Source organism: Pan troglodytes, chromosome 2 (assembly GCF_028858775.2).
Source record: "Pan troglodytes isolate AG18354 chromosome 2, NHGRI_mPanTro3-v2.0_pri, whole genome shotgun sequence".
Classification (NCBI taxonomy): Eukaryota; Metazoa; Chordata; class Mammalia; order Primates; family Hominidae; genus Pan; species Pan troglodytes.
The window spans coordinates 116,680,367-116,694,139 of record NC_086015.1 but is presented as its reverse complement, the minus strand read 5'-3'; the positions used below and the strand labels follow the sequence as shown (position 1 = coordinate 116,694,139).

The following is a 13,773-nucleotide window of genomic DNA, read 5'->3' as shown; positions in this document are numbered from 1 at the left end:
GTAGGGAAGATATGAGTAGGTCAATTTTCATTTCTTCTAATAGCAAAATTTGGAGTATGGGATGCTGGTTAGAGAGGGTCCAGCTCAGAAAAAGGAATTACAGGAGGGAAAGTATATGAACAAGAAGAAAATGCCTTTCTACCTGGTGCCAACCCTCTCTATAGAAACCCATATTGGATAGAAAAATATTTATTCCACATTTCAATAATCATGTCCCTTTATTTACAGCTGCAGTCAATATCCCTCCTACAGAAACCCATATTGGATAGAAAAATATTTATTCCACATTTAAATTTATGGCTGCAATCAATATTTCTGAAATCACTGAAGCAGACATAGCTTTTAAGAAAGAAAAATGAGAAAGATTTTTTTAAAAAAAAAACAACAGAAAACAACTAAGCTCAGCACTGGTCTGAGGTTCTTACCTTACTGTACTTTAGAATCAGCTAGGGAGCCCTAGAAGTACAGATGCCAGAGCCCACCCAAGAACAATTAAATTAGAATCTCTGAAGGTGATGCCCAGTCTTCAGTATTGTATACACTATCCTTCATGTGATTCTACTGTGCAACTAGGATTGAGACCCATTGGCATATATTTTGGAACTGATTGGCATATTTTTGGAACTTTGTTTAACTCAACCTTATTGGAAACAACTGTGACCAGGAGACAATTGCCCCAGTATCAGCATAAAATCCTAGAAGTTACACTGATATTAGAAAACGAAGGTACTTAGCTCTGGCCAATAAAAGAGTAAAAAATAAATAAAATTCAGTAAATTTTTGTCCTAAGTGATTAATAGTCAGTACAATTTATTAGCCATTACTGTCTCTTATATTGATCATGTTTTATGACTTTGCTTTTATTAAAGTCATAAACCTTGACTTCCATAAAAATATGTAGATTTACATTTCATACATATAGAGACTAATAAAACAACTTTATCAAAAGAGAATTTTTATTTACTTACAACAAATGACAGCAAAACAGAGACCTATCTTCTGTGAAAGAGAATAGGAAATAAAGTTTAGTTTTATTTATGAACAGACTAGTTAGCAAACTAAGACTATTTTGTTCACTGGGTTATAATTTTCCTTCCTTAATATCACAGACTAAGACATTTTACAGCACAGTACCTGAATAAACAGAGTACTTTTAAGTGATTTACTTTTTAGTTCCCCCAAATTTAAACTGATTTCCTTTCTGAAGGGAGACTTGTATTTCTGATTTCATATCTTTCTCTTTCAAGGAGGGGGATTATATTGTTCTTTGCATTTTCCACTTTACGTCTTCCTTTGAGAAGGTGATATAAAATGCTTACTTAAAATGTAAAAATATATATATTGAAATATTTCTAGGACACACTGAGGTATTTGGACAAATGATTCATGTGATAAAGGTATATACTGAAAAACAGCATTTTGAAATAAATGATCTAGACTTTTGTGAATTCTGTGTTAATAGCATATGAACATTAGTGATTTACATTTTGAGGGGAAATTATGGGGATATTAACATTTTGCAAACATATGATTAGGTTAAGACTTTTCCTATGTACTCCTTCAAATAAAGCAGAAACAAGTAAGTTTAGTAAACTGCATTTTTTTCCTTGGATTTTTGTGAAACTGATTTTCAGACCTATAATTATTAGAAATTGGCAGAAAAAAAAACCGAACCAATTTGAGTTTTTAATTTACTTCTTCCTAGATATTTTAAGGAAAATGCTATGCAATTTTAAAGGGCTAACCTTTTACTTCCCTTCTTATAGTTTGGAATTGAAACAGAGCCAATTCCAGAAGACATTGAAGATCCCAAAGCCTACAGGTATGGGAATTTTTGATAAATACTGACTAGGCCTGAGATTTTGCAAAACAAATCAACAGTGCAGAAGTTGACCAAGCTTAATGAATTTTCAAATTATTGAATACTAATTTTCTCTTTCTCTGCTGTTTCTGTATAACAACCTGTTATTGTTTTAAATTTCTGTTTTCAGTATCGAGAATGCTAGGAGAAAAAGAGAACATGACAAGTTAATGAAAGAAGTGGGAGAAATAAAGGCACAGAAGAGAGAGCAAATCAAAGCTTTGAGGAGTGAATTTTGTAAACTATTAGAAATGAATGAAAAATTACCAAAGCATATGCAGTTTAAACGAACAGTAAGCCTAATATAAACTTGATTTTTATTTTAACATATGCTATTTCTGGATAGAGATGACTATTTTCCCAACAAGTAGAAACACTTAAAATCATCTTTCTTTTTTGTTTGTTTCTTTCAAAATTTCAATAGCCATTTATTTTGGGCATCTTTTAATTTGTATGTGGGGTTTATCCCTTTTAATCAGTTAAGATTCTTGTTGACACAAATTGTTTTACATCAACTATTGTTATAGAACACATGAAAGGAATACATGGGGAAGAAATAAAGTAGAACCCAAGAGTTCTTTTAAGTTTTCTTTTATAGAGACATGAATAACAGATACACTGAAGTATAAACAAAAATTGGCCTGAAGCGTCCGGTGGCTGGCTTCGTTGGGAACTATGGCTAAACATCATCCTGATTTGATGTTTTGCTGCAAGCAGACTGGTATTGCTATCGGAAGACTGTGTGAAAAATGTGATGGCAAGTGTGTGATTTGTGATTCCTATGTGCATCCCTGCACTCTGATGCACATATGTGATGAGCGTTAACTATGGATCTTACCAGAGGTGCTGTGTGATCTGTGGAGGCCCTGGGGTTTCTGATGCCTATTATTGTAAGGAAGTGCACCATCCAGGAGAAGGATAGGGATGGCTGCCCAAAGATTGTCAGTTTGGGTAACTCTAAGACAGACCTTTTCTATGAATGCAAAAAATACGGCTTCAAGAAGAGGTGATTGGTGGTGGCCCCTTCCTCCCCTCCACATCAAGCTGCTGCAGCTGCCAGAAAAGATGCCTACTACTACCAGCAGAAAGGGAGTGGAGCCCAGAGCATCACCAGGAGTGCCTTCTAGTGTACTGTCACCTTGCCACCCCCTCCTGTCCCTTCACCCAGACACATGGAAGGGATGGAAAAGGATTCTTCACAGAGCACTCCGGTACACTGTATCAGAGAAAAATTGATAGATTAGCTAATGGTTTTTCTTGAATTTGAGAAGCAAAGCCCTGTTCTCCATATTGATATGTTCTCCCTCAACCAAGATCTTCTAAAAAGAAATAACATTTTAGTCTTCTGCTTGAAGATTTGACTGTGAAGCTATGCCTAGTGAAAAACATATTCTTGCAGCAGCTCTGGTGGCAGTTATCCTTGAGGAACCTTCGGTGTGTGGTGGGAAGCTATCAGCACAAGAAATGTAGGCATTTAATCTTATAACACTTGTGCTGGTTTCATGCCTTCTGAGAAATTAGAAACCCTTTCTGTTGCTATTATATTAATAAAATTGGTGTTTGTTTTCTGGTAAAAAAAAATTGTGGTCAGAATAGCAGGTCTTCAAAATATAAAGCAGAAAATAAAATACAGGTCTTTAGGCTGGGCGCGGTGGCTCATGCCTGTAATCCCAGCACTTTGGGAGGCCGAGGCAGGCGGATCATGAGGTCAGGAGTTCGAGAGCATCCTGGCTAACATGGTGAAACCCTGTCTCCACTAAAAAATACAAAAAAAATTAGCCAGGTGTGGTGGTGGGTGTCTGTAGTCCCAGCTACTCAGGAGGCTGAGGCAGGAGAATGGCGTGAAACCTGGGAGGTGGAGTGTGCAGTGAGCCGAGATCACATCACTGCACTCCAGCCTGGGGGACAGAGTGAGACTCCGTCTCAAAAAAAAAAAAAAATACAGGTCTTTATTCTACAATATGTATAATTATATAATTTCTTATAAATTATAAAATTACTTTAACACAATACACAAAATAATAGTCATTTTTTGATTTCATAAGCATTTCAAATACAGACATGTTGAGTTGGCAAAATTATACTATACTACGCAACTTTTGCCTCAATGAATCTAGCTTACTAGCTCAGGCTGAATATTCACCCTCTGAAGCACTTCTTCAGGCATGCCAAAAGTAGGACTGACAGATGAAATTACATATGCGGTTTATCTCTCTCAATCCAGTGAAGGCTTCCAGTGATCTTTAGGAAAGCCAACACCCACCATGAATAGCATACACCTGCTAACTTCCCTGGCCTTCCATTAAATCCACCCAAGGGTAACTCATTCACAAAACCACTAACCAAGTAAATCATAATTTACTTGATGCGACTGACTTGGTAATAGCCAGGAATCCTGTGCAACAATAAATGTGCCCAGCATGGAATTCAGAACCTGGTCTGCAACCAAATCCACCATCAAAATTCATACACAGATAAAACAAATTCAACTGCCTTTTTTTTTTTTTTTACATTAGTAGCATCAAGCTTCCCCAGGAGAGCCAGTTTCCACCGCACAAAAAGAGAATCTTGTATCAATTTCCCCCTACTTTATAAAAGTAGATTTTTCCCATCCTATGAAACAGTTGGTCTCTCTGCCCTGCACTGTGTTCATCCCTTATCTTTCAGGCTGGCCCCCTCTGGTCCAGTAATTCTGTATGCTGATAAAACTACCACAGTGCACGCTGGAACTTCCAGCAGACCATTAGCTCCAGTTAGAGCAGCTGCTCAGTGGGACCCCAAAAGTCTCCAGCAAGAGAACCACCTTCTTTCCATAGACTTGGAACATATTCCACAACTTTTTTACATCGATAACATTAATACTATCATACAGAGTAAGAATCTGGACAGCACTAACAGTGTATAAAAGATGAGGATCATGTCTGATATTAGCACTTATTCTACCAAACTCATGTTGGCAAGACTTAATAAATGTCAGAATTTCTTCACTATTCATGCAGTGAAGTTGTCCCATGAGATCCAATACTGTCAGACCCCAATAGACACCACTCATTCTCAAATACTCAGACATATAGTATTCATAATCATCTTTCTTTGAGCCATAGGACGTGATACAATCTACATGTTTCTACAATAATAAGGTGTCTGGTGTATCTCACTTGATAATAACATGGCCATGTCTAAGAGTGAAGAGCGAAAATCATCTTTAAGCTTCTTTTTATCTGGCCAGTCAGTATGTTTGCAGCAAATAAACTACTCTAGAACTTGACACACTGCTTGGTTTGGAAGCAGATGAACCTCTTTACGTAATACAAAGTTTACTATTGGATTTACCTACCACACTTTTTTTTTTTGATAACAAGATAAGACATAAGTATAGGTTTGAATCTGGTTATCAACTCTTATTGTACTTAGCCAAAATACAATGGGTAGATGCATGTATAATTTGATTGTCTGTGCTTCTATTTCTATAATTTATCAGATCTGTTGAAAAGACAGTACCTGGTTGATCTACAAAATTTTTTTTAATGATTTAATTTAGTTGTAGCTATGGGGGCAATCACAAAATTGTTTAAGCCAATTTTGTATTCTACCTTTTTTTCTTTTGTGACTTATTGCAAAGCCTCATGTACCTGCTAGTGGTTAGCTTTTTTTCATTTTGTACCTCTTCCTAAATGGAGTTAATTAACCATCTGATCAAGTAAAAACCCATAATTCTTAATATATTCATGGGTTACCCAGTCCTGTAATTCTAGAAGCACTTTGCCAATTTCATATAAAAAATGCTTTGGTGAAATCATGATTTAATCATGTTGGTTAAAAAAAACAGGTCAAAATAGTTCAAAGACCTTTATGCTATTTTTCTAAGAAAAATGTTGAAACTTCCAGAGCATGGGTAATAAAATTTAAGATAAAAAACAACTGAGGCAAGTGCTGTGACTAAGCACTTTGTACACATCATTACTTAAATGACACACAAACACCTCTGAAAAGAATAATTACTACTCACAATTTGTCACAAATATTGGCTCTGATATTTTTCCAGGGATGAAGGTAAGAAACATGAGACCTCTAAGTATCCTTATGGGAGAAAGTGGAGCCCTTTGTGAAGGAGATTCAACAAAAACTTGGTGATGTCAAGAAGACACCAGATACTGCTATCTTTCCTGGGGTGGGGTCACACCAGGGGGGATGTTCAGATAATGATCAGTTGCCATAAGCATCTACCTCGTGTCCAATTTTTATGTAATAGTAGTTTCTTTGAGATAGCGTCTTTAAAACTGTATACTCTCCAAATATTGATAGCATTCATTATTTTTATTGTGGGAAAAAAATCTTAAACTGTGTAGCTTTATTTGTATTATTGTTAATTGCGAAGAACATTTCTCCTTATATTGTGGAAGTAAAGTTAAAATATGCAGTTTTTCTTCTGTAGTGGACAGAGTTTATGATATTTGGGGAAGAGTTATGATGCAGCATGAAACTGGGGACAAAACTGAAATATATGAAACAGAGTTGATACAGTACCCATTTTGATGAACAGATCTTCTTATCTGCAGGATTTTGATGTAGATTCCCAAATCCGTGCTGAGATGCACAGAAAAACAGCTTTCAAAATTCAACAAGTGGAAAAGGAATTAGCTTGGGAAAAAGAGAAACATGAACTCGGCCTAATGAAGCTAAAGAATCGGTAGGATCCATATTCTCTACAAGCTAAGATGTTTGAGAGCACATGTGTGAATAACATAGTTTATAGTAGTGTCAGTGAAGTGGCCAGTTAAGAGGGCTCTGGAAGTACCCACTGACTTGAAATCTCAAGGAATCCTCTTGTCACTGCTACTGATATTTTCCTGAGCTTTCTGTCCACTCCTTTCTAGTTTAAGTGTGGGAAATTTGTTTAACACTTAGATTTTTAAAATTATATAATATATATTTACTTTGTTTTGATGAATTATTTATTTTATATCAAATTAATTAATGAACATGTATGTATTAAGAAATAAAAAATCAAATGGAACCAAAGGACTTTAAACAAAAGACAACCAGAGGTGGCTCTGGTTTTATCCCTCTCATGCACCAATTTGACTTCCAGGGGAATGTTTTTTTTTTGCCATTTACTGAGATATAATTTACATAAAATACGTAAATCTTAACATCTTGAAAATTTTTTACAGATGTATAAATATATCTACTACTCAGATTAAGATAGAGAACATTTATAGCACTCCAGAAAGTTTCCCCATGTCCACCTCACTTCAGGAAATACTCTTCAAAGTTGAATCTTTATTGCCATATATTAGTTTTGTTTGTGAATTCCATATAAATAGAGTGTTACAGTATGGATTCTTTTGCATCTGGCCTTTTTTTAAAACTCATATGATGTCTAAGATTATCAGTGCTGTTACATGTATCAGTAGTTCATTCTTTTCCATTGCTTTTTAATCTTTCTTTAAAATGATTATACCACAGTTTATCCCTTCTACTGTTAATAGATATTTGAGTTGTTTCTATTTTTGGCTACCATAAATAATGCTACTATGAACATTGTGTATGTTTTTTGATGGATATAAGTGCTTATTTCTGTTGGTTATATACTCAGTTGTGGAACTGCTGGGCCATAGGTTATATGCATGTTTAGTCTTGTTAGATCCTGTCAGTTTTTCAAAACGGTTTGAAAATTTACACTCTTCAGTTTACACACTTACCATCAGTGTATGAGAATCCCAATTGATCTCCACTGTGTTAGTGTCTTAGGGCTACTGTAAAAAAGTACTACAAACTGATTGGCTTAAAACTGGTTATTTACTGTCTCGCAGTTCTGGAGGCTAGAAGTCCAAAATCAAAGTGTCAGGCAAGTTGGTTCTTTCTGAAGACTTGGTGGGGAGAATCTGTTCCATACCTGTCTCCAAGCTTCTAGTGGTTTGCCAGCAACCTTTGATTTTCTTGGCTGATGAATCCATCTCTCCAAATCCTCTGCTTTCACTCAGTGTTCTCCCTGTGTCTCTTCATATAGGTTTCCCTGTGTATGTCCATCTCTGTGTCCAAATTTTCCCTTTTTATAAGAACACCAGTCATGTTTCATTAAGGCCTGCTGTCATTATCTCATTTTAACTTGATTGCCTCTATCAAGACCCTATTTTCAAATAAGGTCACACTCTGAGGTGCTGGGGGTTAGGGCCTCAACATAGCTTTTTGGGGGGACACAAATCCATAATACTCATGCTTGGGATTGTCAGCCCTTTAAATTCCAGCTATTCTGTAGTAGCATCTCAGTATGGTTTAAATTGGCATCTCCCTGATGAGTGATTTTCAGTCCCTTTTCATATATTTACCAATCATTTGTATATTTTCTGTTGTTAGGTGTTTGTTCCAGTCTTTTGTCCATTTTTAAAACTGGGTTGCAGGAATTATGTATATCTTCTGGATATGAGCTTTGGTTATTTATATACATGAGTTATTTTTACTCATGTAATACATGAGTTATTTTTGGTTATTTATATATATGAGTGACTATGTATATGACATGTATGTATGTGTATATGTGTGTGTATGTGTGTGTGTGTTTACACATACAAAATACCTTGCTGTAGTATGTGGCTTTAGTCTCTTAATAGAGTTGTTTGTTGAATAGAAGTTTTTTCTTTTACTGAAGTTCAACTTATTAGTCTTTTTTTAAAGATTAATGCTTTTGTGTTATACTTAAAGAACTTTTGCCTACTCCCAATTCATAAAATAATTCTGTTTTCTTCTAGAAGCTCTATTGTTTTTACATCTTGAATAATTTTTATGGGTGGTGTGAGATCATGTCATTTGTTTTTATATTGATATCCGATTGACCTAGTTATTTTTTGTTGAAAAGACCATCTGTTCCTTACTAGCTTGTAGTGATGCTTTTGTCATAAGTCAGGTAACTGTACATGTGTGGGTCTGTTTCTGAACTCTTTATTCTATCTCATTGGCCTATCTGTCTATCCAGGTGCCAGTATCATTCTGTCTTAATTAAATCTTGACATCTAATATTGTAAATCCTCCAGCTTTGTTCTTCATCTCCAAGATTGGTTAGGTTCTTTGCATAGAATCAACTTGTCAATTTTTACAAAAAGCCTGCTAAAATTTGTATTGGAATTACATGGAATCTATAGAAATAATAGACATTAAGAAATAAATTCCTATTTAGGAATAATAGACATTTAAATAATAATTAAATAATAAATATTATCTTACATGAACATGATATATCTTAAAAAGAAGCAGTTTTAATATTTTTACAGTGGTTACAACCATATATCTAAATAATATATTTATATGTATTTATTATTAGTCATTTTTATTGACTTCCTAGTGTGGTAGCTAAGGATTTTCCTCACTTTAACGTACGCTTTCCTCTACCTTCTTGAAAATGTAGAATATATTATAATAATTATATACATTTTATATATAATATATAATTCTACATAATTATATATAAATGAAGAATACATTATAATAATTGCTTTAGTGTCCTTGTCTGCTAGTTATATTATCTGCATCATTTCTGTGCATGTTTCTATTGACTGATATATTTCTCTTCATTTTGGGTTACATTTTTATGCTTTTTTAAATGCTTTTTTGGGTTACATTTTTATGCTTTTTCCTGTCTGCCTGGTAAATTTTGATTGTAAATTTTACATTGTAGGTGCTAGATATTTCTGTATACTTAAATTTTTTTTGTAACTTTTTTTTTTAATACTTTAAATTCTAAGGTACAGGTGCACAACCTGCAGGTTTGATACATAGGTATACATGTGCCATGTTGGTTTGCTGCACCCATCAACTCATCATTTACATTAGGTATTTCTCCTAATGCTGTCCCTCCCCCAGCCCTCCACCCCCTGACAAGCCCCGGTGTGTGATGTTCCCTGCCCTGTGTCCAAGTGATCTCATTGTTCAATTCCCACCTATGAGTGAGAACATGTGGTGTTTGGTTTTCTGTCCTTGTGATAGTTTGCTGAGAATGATGGTTTCCAGCTTCATCCATGTTCCTGCAAAGGACATGATCTCATCCTTTTTTATGGCTGCATAGTATTCCATGGATGGAGTCTCACTCTGTTGCCCAGGCTGGAGTGTAGTGGCGTGATCACGGCTCACTGCAACCTCTGCCTCTTGGGTTCAAGCAATTCTCTGCCTCAGCCTCCTGAATAGCTGGGATTGCAGGTGCCTGCCACCATGCCCGGTGAATTTTTTTGTATTTTTAGTAGAGACAGGGTTTCACCATCTTGGCCAGGTTGGTATTGAACTCTTGACCTCGTGATCCACCCGCCTAGGCCTCCCAAAGTGCTGGGATTACAAGCATGAGCCACCACGCCTGGCTTAATTTTTTTTTTTTCAATTTCAATAGGTTTTTGGGGGAACAGGTAGTGTTTGGTTACATGAAAAGTTCTTTAGTGGTGATTACTGAGATTTTGGTGCACCCATCACCTGAGCAGTGTACACTGTACCCAATGTGTAGTCTTTAATCCTTCGCCATCCCCCACCCTTTCCCCTGGGTCCCAGCAGAGCTACCGGGCTCCGGGTTGGTACTGGGGAATGTCTGCAAAGAGTCTTGTGATGTGATCCGTCTTCAGGTGTTGAAGCCATGGATACCAGAACCTGCTCCAGTGGAGGTAGCAGGGGAGTGAAGTGGACTCTGTGAGGGTCCTTGGTTGTGTTTTTGTTTAGTGTGCTCGTTTGGTGTTGGTTGGCCTCCAGCCAGGAGGTGGTGCTTTCAAGAGCCCATCAGCTGTGGTCCTGTAGGGAGGATGCAAACTTGCCCTAGAGACACCTAGTTAAGTATTCAGGTTTCTCAGGCAGTGGGCAGGGCTGTATAGAGCTCCCAAGAGATTATGACCTTTGTCTTCAGCTACCAGGGTAGGTAGAGAAAGACCACCAGGTGGGGGCAGGGATAGGTGTGTCTGAGCTCACCCTCTCCTTTGGCGGGACTTGCTGTGGCTGCTGTGGGGGATGGAGGTGTGGATCCCAGTCCAATAGAGTTATATTCCCAGGGGGATTATGGCTGCCTCTGCTGAGTCATACAGGGAAGTTGGGGAAAGCTGGTAGTCATAGGCCTGACCCTGCTCCCATGCAACCCACAGTCCTAAAGGCTGGTCTCACTCCTACCATACCCTCACAACAGCACTAAGTCTATTTCCAGGCAGCTGCTGAGCAGGGCTGACAACTGCCCCAGACCAGGAGCCTCCCCATTGAGAAAGCAGGCAGATTCAGTTTTTTGGCATCTCAGGGAACCTGCATGGGTGATCCAGTTCCTTCAAAGGGTCTGTGGATTCTCTCAGCTTTCCTGGGTATGTTCCTGTGATAGTTCTTGGAGCAAAAGTTCATGATGTGAGTCTCCACATGATGCTCTGTCCCCATCTGCAAGCTAATCCTGCCTCCTATCTGCCATCTTAATCTCTGTATACTTTTAACTATTCTTGAGCTTTGTTTTGGAATTCAGTTAAGTTACATGGAAAAAGATTTTTTTTTTTTTTTTTTTTGAGGCTTGCTTTTAATCTTTGTTAGGTGAGATCAGGGCAGCCTTTAGTCTAGGGCTAATTTTTTCCAGCTACTAAGACAACACTCTTCTGAGCAGAATATCCTATGTCCCATGTATTATCAGGTTTATGGGAACACAAGCTATTTCAACTGTGTGAGATCTGTGGATTATTCTGCCTGTTCCTTTCAGGTGTTTCTTTTCCCAGCCTCAGGTAGACTCCTTCTTATGCAGTGCTGGTTAGTGCTTAACTGCAGAGTGGAAGGGAGCCCTCTGCAGATCTTCAGAGCTCTCTCTCTCTGACTCTGGTTCTCTCTCTCTGACTCTGGTTCTCTCTCTCCCTCTGTCTCTATCGTGCAGCTGTCTCCTCTCTGGTACTTCACTCTGAAAATTATAGCACTTCTTACCAGGTATTAAATCCCTGAATAGTTGAATTCCTAGATAATATTTCAATACTTGAATCCCTGAATTATAACCAGATTGCTACCTGCTAAAAGATGAAAGTGGTGAAGAAGTTCCTCTCAGGAAGAACTCTCAACATAGCAGCCTATGTTTGGCTTTAATAAGTATTCACAGTATATATAAGTTGTGTGTGTGTGTGTGTGTGTGTGTGTGTATTCATACATATATATGAATCCTAACTCACAAACTTAGGTATGTAATTACATGGCTGTTCTTTATTTTATTTAAACTAACTTAAATCTGACTTTGACTCTGGGCTTCTATTCTATCAAGAAGATAGGAAAGTCAGTCTTAGTATAGCTGAAGCTCATTGTCTCATTTTCCCAGAATGCCTGATTCTTTTAGTCCTTTCATTCTGTGGTTTTTGTGCTCTGCTGGAGCAGGCAACGTTTTGTGAGACCAGGAGCCACCTGTGCCATAGACCAAACACACATACAGACATCACTGTTAAGGCCTTACCATCTCCCCAGATACTTCCAGATGCAGGGATCAAGTGCCCACAGCTCTGGGACCCACTTGCCCATCCTCCTTTGAGTCATGGTTCACCTCTGCCTCCCCACCGTCCTTGTTATCAAATCCTCTTTTCCTTAACTCCTGCTTTCCGTCCCTGATCTGGGGACCCTCCATCCACCATAGCATCATGTTTTCAGGGAACATATGGAAGGAGATAACAAGAACCTAGCTAGCTATCTGACTGGAATGTGGGGAGAGGATAAAGTTGTACCAAATAACACTGGGTATTACCAATGTTTTCATCTTTACCAATCTAATAGGCAAAATATAATAACTCTTGGTTGAATAATCTGCATCCTTTTTATTATTGGTGGGGTTCAGCATTTCCTTTCATATGCCTGTGGTTCATTTACATGTATTCTTCTGAGAATTCTGTTTAGATTTCTTGTTCATTTTTCTTTGGGTCCTGTTTATTTCCCACATTATTTTTAATTTTAGCCTCTTTATCTATATTACAGATATTTGCCTTTTATTCTACATATTGTAAATGGTTTCTCCTGCTCTGCCATTTGCCTTAAACTTTGTTCATATTTTTCTAACTGTGCAGAATTTTTAATTTTTATGTGATCAAAACCAGCTATATTTTCCTTCATGTTGTGTCTGGAGTTGGTTCCTTCCAGTGGGTTCTTGGTCTTGCTGACTTCAAGAATGAAGCCGCGGACTTTTGCAGTGAGTGTTTACAGCTCTTAAAGGTGGTGCAGACCCAAAGAGTGAGCAGCAGCAAGATTTATTGTGAAGAGCGAAAGAACAAAGCTTCCACAGCGTGGAAGGGGACCTGAGCGGGTTGCTGCTGCTGGCTGGGGTGGCCAGCTTTTATTCCCTTATTTGTCCCTGCCTACATGCTGCTGATTGGTCCATTTTACAGAGTGCTGATTGTGCATTTACAATCCTTTAGCTAGACACAGAGCGCTGATTGGTGCATTTTTACAGAGTGCGGATTGGTGCATTTATAATCCTTTAGCTAGACACAGAGTGCTGATTGGTGCATTTACAATCCTCTAGCTAGACAGAAAAGTTCTCCAAGTCCCCACTCGACCCAGGAAGTCCAGCTGGCTTCACCTCTCAATACCCTCTCTAAACAGGACACCCCAACTGCTGTTGGGAATTGGGCAATGACTGCTCTAGCTACTTCCTGCTGGGTAGGGGTGAAGAAGGGGCCCTGCAGTTGTAGTGTCTTCCAGAGGGTAACTCTCTAGGTCAGCCGAAGGGCCAGTGGGTCAATCCAGGAGTCCTTGGTAAGTTGTTAGTTGAACTCATTAGGTTCTATTTGTAAGACCATCTGTAGCTTGATGGCATCGATCCTGGAGGAAACAAATTTGACAAGGAGGTTAAAAACACAGGGCCCGAAGGTGAGTAATAGCAAGATGGCTGTCACGGGACCTAGAAAGGGGAGAAGCCATGTCGCCCAACTGCAGAGGTTGGTATGAGAGTT

At 37.9% G+C, this 13,773-nt stretch overlaps 1 protein-coding gene and 2 pseudogenes across 15 annotated transcripts in view; 2 read left to right on the top strand and 1 right to left on the bottom strand.

The window, feature by feature from the left end:
• The window catches only part of CFAP44 (cilia and flagella associated protein 44), a 158,535-nt gene that overhangs the window by 79,503 nt on the left and 65,259 nt on the right, over positions 1-13,773 (top strand). For all 15 annotated transcript variants that reach the window (XR_010155709.1, XR_010155710.1, XR_010155708.1 and 12 more), the window contains 3 exons: positions 1,767-1,822; positions 1,992-2,154; positions 6,421-6,551. Coding sequence is in view for 12 of the 15 variants with exons in the window: in XM_009446166.5 (XP_009444441.3) it covers positions 1,767-1,822; positions 1,992-2,154; positions 6,421-6,551 (350 nt within the window). In the remaining 3 variants the exon portion in view is untranslated. The remainder of the gene's footprint in view (positions 1-1,766; positions 1,823-1,991; positions 2,155-6,420; positions 6,552-13,773) is intronic.
• Positions 2,413-2,984, top strand: LOC134809587 (PHD finger-like domain-containing protein 5A; annotated as a pseudogene).
• On the bottom strand, positions 3,975-5,489 carry LOC134809647 (geranylgeranyl transferase type-2 subunit beta-like; annotated as a pseudogene).